At 64.3% G+C, this 11986-nt stretch overlaps 3 protein-coding genes across 3 annotated transcripts in view; 2 read left to right on the plus strand and 1 right to left on the minus strand.

The window, feature by feature from the left end:
• Positions 1-796, plus strand: part of MNEG_1191 (hypothetical protein) — a gene marked incomplete at both ends in the record, with an annotated part of 2568 nt that extends 1772 nt beyond the window's left edge. Inside the window, 2 exons of the mRNA XM_014050328.1 lie at positions 224-420; positions 686-796. Of these exons, the coding sequence (XP_013905782.1) occupies positions 224-420; positions 686-796 (308 nt within the window). The remainder of the gene's footprint in view (positions 1-223; positions 421-685) is intronic.
• Positions 797-3573: 2777 nt separating this feature from the next.
• MNEG_1192 (hypothetical protein) lies at positions 3574-7128 on the plus strand (the record flags this gene model as incomplete). The annotated part of the gene is made up of 3 exons (XM_014050329.1): positions 3574-5779; positions 5972-6120; positions 6430-7128. The coding sequence occupies 3 exons, from the start codon at positions 3574-3576 to the stop codon at positions 7126-7128; spliced, it is 3054 nt and encodes a 1017-aa protein (XP_013905783.1).
• Positions 7129-7977: 849 nt separating this feature from the next.
• On the minus strand, positions 7978-11848 carry MNEG_1193 (hypothetical protein; the record flags this gene model as incomplete). Its single annotated transcript, XM_014050330.1, has 11 exons — positions 7978-8106; positions 8564-8752; positions 8914-9082; positions 9274-9323; positions 9582-9695; positions 9876-9977; positions 10291-10429; positions 10632-10801; positions 11110-11260; positions 11428-11741; positions 11834-11848. 11 exons carry the CDS (start codon positions 11846-11848, stop codon positions 7978-7980), a joined length of 1542 nt encoding a protein of 513 aa, XP_013905784.1.
• Positions 11849-11986: the final 138 nt, after the last annotated feature.

The raw sequence follows: 11986 nt of genomic DNA on the forward strand, positions 1-11986 counted from the left end.
AGGGAGGGGTGTGTGCAGTGTGTGCGATCCCCTTGACAGGCGCCTGGCAAGGCAACGCCACACAGTCAGGCCGCCGCTTCTCCTTGGTTTTTGGCTTGGTTGTGGAGACAAACGCTGGTCGGGGGGGCGTTTCAAGGATGCAGCCGCTTTGCCGTGTGGCCCTCTCGCACCCTCCCCCCCACCAACAGCCCCACCCCGCCGCATGCCGCTCCCTCCCCCCCAGGCACCTCCCTGGAGGACAACAATGTGTTCAGCGTGCAGCCCACAGTGTACTTTGAGGGCCAGGACCCCACTGTGGAGGCAGCCAGCGTCTACTCAACGGGGCCGGCCGCTAAGCTGGACCCCGCCACCGTGACTGTCGGCATCCTGGCAGTTGGCATCGTGGGCGTCGCGGGCACAGCCACAGCGCTCTACTACGAGGTGCGGGCCCAGGCTGCTCGTGTGGTTTGGGGGGGGGGGTGTAAGGGCGGCTGGTGGGCGCAGCGCGGGGATGTGGTGTGGCGCAGCGGCGCTTGCGAAATGGCGTGGCAGGAGAACGTGGGTGGGGCTGAGGGAGCGCCCAGACCTGAAGAGCGGCTTTCCACCAGGATGCCAAAAAACAGTCGTCTAGCCACCCTGCAACACGCTGTGATTGCTCGCTGACATTCTTGCGGCTGCACCCACCTGATTCGCGCTCTGTGCGCAGAGCGTGGCCGCCCTGGCTGGGTTCTGGGTCGTCCTGGGCGGCCTGGCGGCGGTGGTTGGCTTCAACTACGTCAACAGCACTGTCAAGGACGACGGCTCCCCGCGGCAGTGATGCGGGCGTGGGCTCGCCCGGGTTTTTGTTTGAGTGTGGTTTGCAGAGGGCTTGAGAAACGCACCAGCCTTGCGGCGGCGCCGCCTCTTTTGCTGGAGGTCGAGCGCGGGCTGGCGCGCAAGGTGGGTCTACCCTCGTCGCGGCAATTTTGGGTGTCCGCCCCGTGAGGTGTGAGGGCCTGGCGCGCTTTCAGTTGTGGTGTGGGGTGCTTGTGGCGAAGTTCGGCCACTGCTTGGGGGGGCGGCAATGAGATCGCCATCCGCAGGGTCAGCACCCTGAGTATATGCTTGCGCTGACATTTGATTGCGATATTGAACGCAAGGCCAGCGCCATCCCTCTCCCCCCAAAGCAATTCCCCGCCCTCTGAACTTTTGGCTGCAAGTGTTTGCCAGTTGGCGCTGTGCTATGCTTTCGAGAGCGAGTTGCTTGTCATCCATCGTGTAATCACTGCTTTGCCGGGTGCATTGCAGCAGAGTTGTGCAACATGCATAGAAGAAGAGATGCTGTGCAGTAGAAGGATAGCAAGACGACTGTTATTCAATTGTCTCCGCTGCTCATGAGGCTGTGGCTGGTCAAATGATGCCACGTCTGCTGGTGCTGGTGATGCTTTGCTGCTCTGCCGCTCTGCTGCTGTTGCTTCTGTCACAAACAGATCTTTACATGGCTGTTCAAGTGGGTTTCAGTGACAAGTGTATCCAGTGGACCCCAAGCACGTGCGAAACCGACAACTTCCTTTCCAGGGACTGAATACAGGACTTGGGCATGCAATTCAATGCAAGGGAAAAAAACAGGGACTGAATACAGGACTTGGGCATGCATCTCAATGCAAGGGAAAAAAGGGTAGAGGAAAGTCAAGAGGCACCGGTGTGCATGGAAGCGATTAGGTGCCGCGGTCTGTCATGCGTGCGCGCAGCCGCGCTCATGCCCGCGCACATGCTAGTGCGTACTTGGTTGTAATTGCTGCATGCACAGGATGCATACCGTGCGTACCAGCGAAGGGCAACTACGCAGGGTTTGCGCCATCCTCCAGAGACCTCGAGGCGCAGGGCTGTGCAGTGACGCTGCGCCATCACAACACGAGGCGCACCGAATCCCGTGTAGGTTCGCCCAGACCTGAGGCTGCAGGGGTGCGCGCTTACAGGCATGATTTCAGACGTTCTCAAAGCCCACACCCAGCCCGTCTCATGAAAAGCCAGCCCGTCTGTTGAAAGTGCACTTTTGAGTGCACGTTGCTCGTGGTAGCTGCAATCAGCAAGCCCTGGTACTTCGTGCCAGGAGCCCGCACTTCAATGATAGAATCGCTTCCCTTTGCAGCCAGCAGCACTGCCAGCAGCCACTCTCAACCGGCAGGCTTCCAGCAGGAGGCTCCAGGGCAGCGCCGGGTCCCTCATTCCCAAAACATCATTTGCCCCGGGCCCCGCCCCCACAACGGCCCTGCCGGTGCCCGCCGCCGCTCCCGCAGCAGGCGAAGCATGTTGCCCCAGACAGAGATGGCATGTGGGGCCACGAGACACGAAGAAGATGACCAGCTGGTCTGGCCGCAGGATGGAGGTGTATACGGTCAGCATGTGCACGCACACTGATACCATGTTCGAGGTCAGGCCGGCGCTGATCTGTGCAGCAGCGACGCTCAGCCGGGTGCTGTCCTTGGGTGCGTCTATGCACTGTGCTAGAAGGGCGGCTCACTCCTGCCTGCCGAGGCGGACACGCCCTTCCAGGTCCTGTTGTGGTGCGAGGGGGAAGTGGGGGGCGGGATTGACGATTGCGCGACACGATGGCCGCCTCTCATATGTGTGCACAGCATGCAGGAGCCGCGTCGCCACAATCCGCGAGTGTCCTTCACAAGAGCCTGGGTTACGAGGGGCAGGCAGTGATAGCATCTGCGCAGCTGATGAAGGAGCACGCTGGACAGCACAACGTGCCTGGGGGACGATGCGGGTGCTGCATTCCGCCATCCATCCATCCAGCCAGCCAGCCAGCCAGCCGGCCAGCCAGCCAGCCAGCCACGCCGCATACATCTGCCCCAGCTCCCCTGCACCGTGGAAGCTCAGGGCTCATGACCTGTGCTCAACGTGCCTGCAGCAAGCTGACATGTCTACACTGACGTTTTCTGGGCCTCTTTGCTCGTGTGACGCATGTCGTGTTGTGCGAGGTGGCGCGCATCTATCTGTCAGGAACCCAACAGCCACCAACAGGTCCGATTGATGACGTGCAACGCCACTGCCTTGTTGAGCCCAGTAGACCGACCCCTGCTTGGTGACATTCTCAAAACATATTCCTTGTAAAAGGGAGGCTGCCTGACACTGGTCAGAGAGCGGCGATCGCAGCGGCAGCAGCTCGTGATCACCACCTGCGGACAGGCCTGTGAAAGGGCAGCGCATACGCCGGGCAACATGGCCTTATGCAACAAACATCCAGATTGATCAGAGTTGAAGAATTCATCCCCCCCAGATTCTCCCTTTGGGGTTTGACCACTTGGCCGTGATCAGCCGCGGGCGCAGCGGCTGCTGCTTGACATGATGATTGCGTTCCTTTCGTCACAACGGCGTTGACACATCGCTACTTGATCATGACATGACCACGTTACATAGTTTGCCTTTGTCCGGTCTGTTGAGCACCACGTCCGTGTGCTCGCGGTCTCCAAAAAACGCGCCTTTGCGCGCAGTACAACTGACAGGGCGATGAGAAGATAGCGCTCGGACCTGTAAAGTACTCCGATCGGCGTTGGCGGGGCCAGGGCCCGGTCAATTGACCTTGGGCACAGCACATACAGCAGCATGCAGCTCTCCCAGGCTCACGTGCCTGCAGGCCTTGCGCGGCAGTACCAGCAACTGCAGCATAGAACCCATGACAACAATCGCGTAGTGCTGGCTGACCTGCAGACTCGCACGATCTTGAGAGAATCGCTCTACTATGCGGACAGCAGCCGCGCAGCCGCGCTGCCCCAGCCTGTAGTGCAGATGCTGCGCAGCGCCGGCGACGCCGCGCTCATCAAGGACTGCTGGGGGATCTTGAATACCACGGCGGCGTCCATGTATCAGACACACCAGTACGTGACAGCAACATGTAGACTTTTCCACTCAAAGGCTTCGGAGATCGTCACTTCCATCCGCAAAACCAACGCGCGCGAGGACGACACCAGTGGCAGTGGGTGGGGCACGGGCGATGCTGGCGGCAGCGACAGCAACAGAGGTGGTGACGATGCCCCTGGCAGCCAGGCAGACGATATTGATGTTCGTGGCAGGGATAGCAGTGGCGGTGGCGGGGGCAGCGGACGTGGCAGCTACGACGGTGGCAGCAAGGAAGGGCCCAGCAACAGCGGCAGCAGGGGTAGCGGCAGCGACGGCGACGGCGACGGATGCGACTGCGGCGCCAACAGGGCGGCAGCGCCCCTCAGCGGCATTGACGACGGCGGCAACGCTAGCGAAAGGGCGCGCAGCGGCTCTGCCATGGCGGTGCCCGGCGCCGCTTCTGGCGGTGCCGCTGGGTGCACCCCTACGACCGGCCTGTGTCAGGAGCTGTCGAGGCTCGAGAACGCCGCGTCTGCCCTGGCCGACTACGCCCTGGCCAACGGCGTGCTGCACCTGCGTGGCCGCGAGATGGACGGCCTGCTGATCTCGGTGGAGCTGTACGCGGCCCTCTATGAGGGCCTCACTTGCAGCAACCGCGCCCGCGCCACGGCAGGCGCCGCCCTGGTGCGGCGCGCGGTGGGCTTTGCGGCGGACAACCGCCCCTGGGCCGCGCCCGTTGACCTGGCGGCCTTCCGCGACGCCGTGGAGTCCCTGACGCACTACTCGGCGGTCGTGCCCGCGGACGATGCTGGCTGCGCGGAGCTGCGGGAGCACGCGCGCTTCTGGACACACGTCCAAAGCATGGCGTCTCAGGCGGGCCTCAAAGCGCTGGACGCCGCGCTCGCTGACCGGCAGCAGACCAGCGCCGACGCTGAGCGGGCGCGCACCTGCGAGCTGCTGCAGCTCCCTGGCAGCGCTGAGGAGCTCTTCAGCGCCTTCTGCAGCGCCATGGCCGCGGGGCAGGCCGCCGACGCGGCGTTCAAGGGCGGCGCAGCCGCTCGGAAAGGGACGATGGGACTTGGCCTGGGAGGCCGGAAGTTTGCAGCAAGGGCAGCTGCCGCCGCCCAGCGCGAGCAAGCAGTGCTGCAGGCGGCCGCCGTGGAGCGGGCGCGCCTGCTTGAGGGCACCGCCACCCCGCAGCAGGAGATGGAGCGCATTGAGCGGCTAGCGCTCCAGCTGTGCATCGCCGCCCGGGCGTGCGGGTCTGCGGAGACATCCTCGCTGCACGGCGGAGCCTATGTGCAGCGCTGCTGCGTGGAGAGGCTGTTTGAGATGCTGCGGGGGGGCGGCGGGGCCGCCGCGGAGGCGTACGATGCCCTAATTGTCGCTAGGGAGCAGATGGCCGGCAGCGGCGTCTGCCTGGGGCTTTGTTGGCACGAGAGCTGCCTCTGCCTGGGATGCGGTCGCAGCTTGGAGCCTGGCGAGGATGGGTTCGCGCACGTGCGCACATGTGCGCCGCACAACTCGCTTGGAGATCTCGGCATTGAGGACGCGGCCGAGCGCGCCGGCATCGCGGCCATGGCTCACGCGGTCGAGATGGTTCAGGGCGAGCGCGAGGCTGTCGCGGCGGCAGACTGGCTCAACTCCCAGCTGGGCGGCGGCAGCGGCGGCGGCGGCAGCAGCGGCGCCAGCGGCGGCAGCGGCGGCAGCGGCTGCGGCGGCAGCGGTGGCTGCAGTGGCTGCAGCGACAGCGGCGGCATCGGCGGCAGCAGCGGCGGCGCCCCGGCACAGGCGCCTGCAAACGATTGGAAGCCGCCGTTTGCGCGGCGCCAGCAGCTCGTTGCACTCATAAATTGCGAGCTCGCGCCTGTAGGCAAGGTGGGGGAGCGCAAGGCGCGGCAGCCCGGGATTTTGAGCTCAAATGGAGCTATGCTGTACACCGTCCACATCAACGCCTTCGACACACACCACGGTGAGCAGGTTTGACGAGCTTTGCCATGGTTCTGCAGAACCCGCTGCTGCTTTGACCCTGCGTGGATGCGTGGTGGTGCCTCTTCAGCAGTGGCAAGTGGTGATAGAGCTAGGCGTCCAGCCCATATCGCCACCATGTCAGCTTTACAAATCCGACCCCCTTCAGCTGCTCCCGTGCGCCTTGGCTGCACAGGCCTGTTTTTCCTGCGGCATGCCAACCAACGTCCGGCGCCTGGCCAGTGCCACCAGCAGTGGCGCGAACACCGGGCGGCCAAACAGCAGCAGCTCTTGGAGTCGATGGATGGACCTGGCGCGCATGAAGTGGCACTCGAAGCTGCAGTCGTGAGTTGTTATGGGGCGATGGCGAATGTGTGTGTGTGTGTGTGTGTGTGTGTGTGTGTGTGTGTGTGTGTGTGTGTGTGTGTGTGTGTGTGCGTGCGCGTGCGCGCTTTGGGTTCTTCAGGGTCGCTGGGAGCCCAGCGCTGCATGAGGGGCGCTCAAAGGGCAGCCACACGCGTCCGCGGGGGGGTTGGCCTTGGCCTTGTGAGGTGGTGCAGTGGTAATGTGCCAAGCGGCCCGTCTGCCCTCCAGCTCAAGCACGTGCCCTGTGCCGACAAAGCGCTCCCTGGCTGGCATGCCCGTCACACGCAGGTTCTGGCGCAGAGCCGCGCGGTTGGCGTGTTTGGCTCTGGCATTGGCCCGGGCATGGAGGATGTGTGTGCGCTGGGCATGTGCCCGGCAGACAAGCGCGGCAGCCTCAGCACGTTTGACCTGCAGGCGCTGCACACGTTCCAGGCGGTAGTGCCGCCGTATGGCAAAATCGCCCAGATGCCCGTGATTGAGAACAAGGGCCTGGCCTACGCGGTGGACCTGGTCAACCCTGACCTCAGGGTGCACCTGCATGACACGCAGAGGGCGGCAGCAGCGGCAGCAGCAACAGCGCAGCAGCAGCAGCCGGCGCAGCAGCAGGGCGCATCCGGTGCTGCGCCGGCGCTGCCCCGCGGCGTCGCCAACATCGGGACGCGCAGCGCGCCGCTCAACTGCCAGGGCGCAGCCGCAGCGTTGGCGTTTGTGGCGGGCCTGAGGCGCGTGTGGGCGGTCGAGCGCGGCATCGACCTGGCCGCAGTCGACGCGGCGGACTGGGAGCAGCTGCGGCGCTTGGCGGCGCAGTACGACTTGGACGCCCAGCAGCGGGGGCGAACGCAGCTGGCGGCAGACATGAGCGCCGCAGACGCGGCGGAGGCAGCGGCGGCGGACGCAGCGGCGGCGGCGGCGATGGCGGCAGCAACATCGGCGCGCAAGACGTTCCCCGTCAACAGCCCGCCGGCCAAGCGGCAGCGCAAGGAGTAGACAGTCGGGGCGCGGCGGGGTTCTCCCCTGTGACCATGTTGGCTCGGCAGTATCAACACAGGTCTTTGGTATGCAGGCACATAGGATGAGACTGCATGAGAATGGGTCGTTCTTTGGGCTAGGCGGCTGGAGAATGCATGTCAAGCTGCGGCGGCCATGGCGTGTGCTGTCACCCCGGTATCTGTGGATTGCCTGATTTTCAAAACTCCGCACGTGCCTGTGTGTCTTCTCACGCACTTCAAGCATGCACAATTCACCATCCACCAGTCTGCCCACCCACAAACAAATGCAAAATAGACCAGAAACCGCGTGCGCAACACGCCGTGTATGCTGCTGCGCATGTGTGACGCCCCTGCCTGCTTTGTAATCCTGCCCGCTCTTCAATTGCAGCAGGCCTCTCGCGACAGCACAACACACAGTTGTGCTGCTTGTGCTTGCGCGCAGCAAGCTACTTTTGCGATGACGTCGTAAATGCATCCTGCAGGCTCGACGTTTGCTGCCCTGCTGTAGTTGCCTCGCTGCCATGTGGGCTGGGGAGCTGTGCGCCAGCAGCCACCATTACACAGGGCAGCACAGGGCGGTGTGGCAGCGCTAGCGCCCTAGCGTATGTAAGGTTGAGAACGCAACGCACTTAGTCACACGCGAAACTGGCACTTGGTAGCCGCCCAACACAAAGAAGCCACAGCGCAAACATCCCCAGGCAGGTACCGCCTCCAGGGGTCTAGACGCCAGCATACCCGCCGGGGCGGGAGCCTGGCGCAGTGCGTGGCGCTACGTAGCATGCTAGACGGCTTTTATGTCGTTCACATTTGAGCTGCTCTTCCACCAACATGCCTCCCCCTAGCTTGGTCATCGCCTTTCCCCCTGCTTCCCAAATGGCACACTGTCTGCCGTGCCGCCGCCGCTGCGGCCGCCGGTGTCATCCTCAACCGGCGGCCGCTCCCGTGAAAACGGCGCATGGCCCTTCTCCAGCAGCGCCTGCAGCAGCAATGGGAGTGGGAGGAGGGTACATTTGCGCGCGCGTGTGTGTGTGTGTGTGTGTGTGTGTGTTGGGGGGTGGGGGAGAGGACTGGGACGTCGGCAAGATGGGAGGGAGGAGATCCGGGTGTGAGCGCGTGTGTTGGACGACAATCGTGATGACTGAAGGCGCCGCATGGTGGGGCGGCGGCGAGCGCGCTGAGGCACACAGCTTGGCGCCAAGGGCCGAACATGAGCACAGACCAGCGCCAAGAGAAGGGTGGGGCTGTGAAGGGGCGAGCCACTGTGAGCAGGACCTCGCTGATGCCGCCTGCTGCGCCCTTGGAGCAGCATTCTCCCGCCCGCTGCGGAAAATGTGTTGCATTGCTGGACCAATAACACTGTCGCACAACACTGCCAACAACATTGCCACCATCAACACCGGCTCGTCCAGCAGGCGGCTGATGCCGCAGCCCACCATCTCAAATTCGTCCGCCTCGAAAAAGTGGCCGCAGGGCCCCACCACCACGGCGGCGTCAGGGTCCATCAGCCTGAACCACTGGGCTGGCAGGTGGGGGCTCGGCCAGCGGCGCACCAGGACCTCGCCCGCAGGGAGGCGCCGCAGGGCGGCGCGGTCGAGACGGATGGGGGCGCGCGGCACCATGGCCTGCAGGCGTGGGGGACCAGCGGGCGTGAGGAGTGCGCGGAGGCCTTGACGAAATGCAACAGCGCGGCCCCAGCGGCTTGAGCACGGCTGTGCTGACTGCCTGACTCACAAGCCGCAGGGAACAATTAGTCTTTGGTCCTTTTAACGGCCACTGCCCCCACCTGCACTGCCCAGGTCTCCTCCAGCTCTGATCCCGCGCCACCACCAACACCACCGGCACCGCCGCCTCCGCCGCCGCGCCCCGCAGGACCGGGGCGCTCGTCCAGCGTCAGCACGTTGGCAGCGCCCCCGGCCCCGCCGCCATCGCCGCCCTGGTCCATGGCCGGGCTGCTGATACGAAGGCAGGAGGGGGAGGCCGCGACGCTTGGCTGTGGGACGATTTGCCCCCGAACAAGGCAAGGAGCACACCAAGGACCACGGGTCATGCCCATGGCTAGACTGCTGATGGCTCCGCACAATGCACTGCTACGCCATCAGTGAGGCATGGCACACGCAGGCATGGCCCACAGGTTGAGGCACACCTGCTGCCAGCCGGGCCCGCCACGTCCCCAGCACCCTCCCCCACCAGCGCCTGGGCAAGTTGAGGCGGTGGTACAGCGCATGATGTGGCGGTGATGCTCGCCTGTGGTTCCCAACTCTGACTGGTGAGGGCTGTTTTGCCGTATTCCAGCAGCAACAAATCTTGCATGTGCACGTACACCCCCTCCCCCCCCCCGCATACCCACCCTCACAGCATCACCAGCAAGGTGTGCACTCACACCGTATGTGTCCTTCAACCAACCACAAAGCCAGGCAAGCGAGCCGTCCCGCCCCACGCACGCACGCTCACCTGTGCCTCGTCATCGCTGATGCCGCCCTCCAGCTCAAACTCCACCAGTGGCAGCACATCCCACGTCAGGGGGGAGTACTGGAAGGACGCGCCACAAGCCACACAGGCGTCACCCTGGCGTGCGCACGCGTGTGTTGGTGCATGTGAATGCAGGCAGCCCGTGGCCGATGCGTGTGCGCTTTCCTGTCCTGCAATTGCCTGGCTGTGGTGACGTACAGGGAGTGCGCGTCACTGCAAGACATTCGATGTGAAGCCACTGACTTGATCCATTCCTGTTCTTGCCTGTGGGCCAACAATTGGGTTGGTTGCGCCGCAGCGGTGGCAGGCCGGCGCCAGCTCCTCTGCATCGGCAAAGGGGCGGCCCCTGATGATCACAGACTGCAGGTCCACATCCGCCTGGGCATCAGGAGGCAGTGCCAGCGCCTGCACGCAAGCACGTGCGTAGTGAGCAAACAATGTCCAATTGTTGAGGTGAGAGGGGCTGAGCAATGAAATTGATTTGAAAGACACGCTGGCAAGTACAAAGGGCATGGCCTGTTCCAGGGTCCAGGGGTGAGACTGCTGCAAAGGGTGCCGACGAGCAGGTCAGCCACACTCTCCCTCAAGGGAGGTAGGTGCACTGAAAAAAAGGCAGTGCCTCTTGGTGGAAGCACCTGGCCTTTAGACATGCATCACTGAGTGACAACGAGCCCTTCCAAGGCGCACACACCTGCAGCTTGCCGTAGGCGAACCGCGCCAGCTTGAAGGCGCCAAACCCGACAGCCCCCTTGGCCAGGGCCAGCAAGGCTGTGGCCAGGCTCACGCCGGGCGGGGGCGCCTCGCGAGGCAGCAAGCGCGCCGCCAAAAATCTGGGGCGACAAGCGGGGTACAAGTTCGGCCGGAGGCAAGCAGGCACACTCGCGGGTGATTTCGGCAATCATCTTTGCATCATGTCAGGTTTAATTGAGCAGCAGGCAAGCCAGTGAACCCACCAGCACAAAAACACACGGCAAATGGCTTGAGCCACACTAAATGGCCTGCACCCAGATGACGCCTTCTTGCGCCGCCCACCTGGCAGCCCCGAAAAGGGTGGTGTCTCCCGATGTCCTGAAGGGCCGCGCCGCCGCCTCCGCCACAACCTCGTAGGCCGCGTACACCTCGGACGTGTCGTAGTGCCTCGAGAAGCGCGACAGGGCGTCGGCGTCGGCGGGGGACAGCGCGTGGGGCGGGTGGGTGACGTCCTGCGATGGGCGGGTAGCGGGCTGGAGATCGTGAGGGCGGCTGCCAACGGGCGCAAACCACAAACTCACCTGTGTGCCAGCCTGAAGAAGGGTGGCACGCTCAAAGGCTGAAATTTACGGCCAAAGCGCGGCAGTCAAACCGCCGCAAGTCCAAGATCAGCTAATCCATGATGATGAAGACCCGCGCCGCAACTGACACCCCCAAATACAAACACCTGCACAAACACACACCATCAATTACACCACCTATAACCACACACACAGACACACACACGTGCGCGCACACAAAAAAACACATACAGACACACCTGCAGTGCGTCCATGGCCAGGCGGTAGTGGGTGTGTGCCGCATCCCCGAATCGCCGCTGCCGCACTGCCGCCTCCGCCAGCCCCTCCAGCAGCCGCTGCGCCAGGTCGGGGCGGCCGCCGCTGCGGTACGCGGCGCGCGCATCATCAAACCTGCGGGGTTGAGGGTGGCGGTCCTTTGAAACCGTGCCATTCCAGAGTGGATGGGGAGCAAAGGCCGCCGAACTGAGGGGCGTAATCGACAGGCTGGTTGGGTGCAGCAAGATGCGGGTGGCCAGGCGAGCTTCAGCCCTTTCTAGAGCGGCGGTGCGGCCCCGCACCTGTCCCGCGCCGCAAGCCACGCCGCGTGCGGCAGGTGCACCCGCGGCGCCAGCTCCGGGCGCGCCACCGCCAGCAGTGCGGCGTCCTCCCAGCGCCCCGCCGCCACCGCCAGGTCAGCGAGTCCCGCCTGGTCGTCCAGCTTGAGGAGGGCCTCCTTGGCCGCCCCATACTGCCCCGCCTTGCGCAGCGCGGCCGCGCACTGCGCCAGCAGCGGGGCGTCGCGGTCGCGCGAGAGGGCGCGCACGAGGGCGAGGAGGCGGTCCCACCAGCCGTGGCGCACGATCAGCGCCAGGGCGCGGTCGTAGCGGCGGGCCTGGGGGGGGGGGGGAGGGGCGGCACAGGGGTGCTGGTGTTGGGGCGACCTGGCCTTCAAGAACAGATACGGCCAGCAGGCGGGGTAGATACACGTGAGCCGTTCATGGGGTTGGTTTCAGCCTTTGTGCCGAGGCTGATCTGAACCCAGCTGCACCACACCTGACACCCTGCACCCGCCCACCCCCACTCTCATTCCTTCTCGCCCTTTTCCCGACCCTATCCCTGTTTGCCCCTCTTCATGCC

Source organism: Monoraphidium neglectum, assembly GCF_000611645.1.
Source record: "Monoraphidium neglectum strain SAG 48.87 unplaced genomic scaffold scaffold00114, whole genome shotgun sequence".
Lineage (NCBI taxonomy): Eukaryota > Viridiplantae > Chlorophyta > Chlorophyceae > Sphaeropleales > Selenastraceae > Monoraphidium > Monoraphidium neglectum.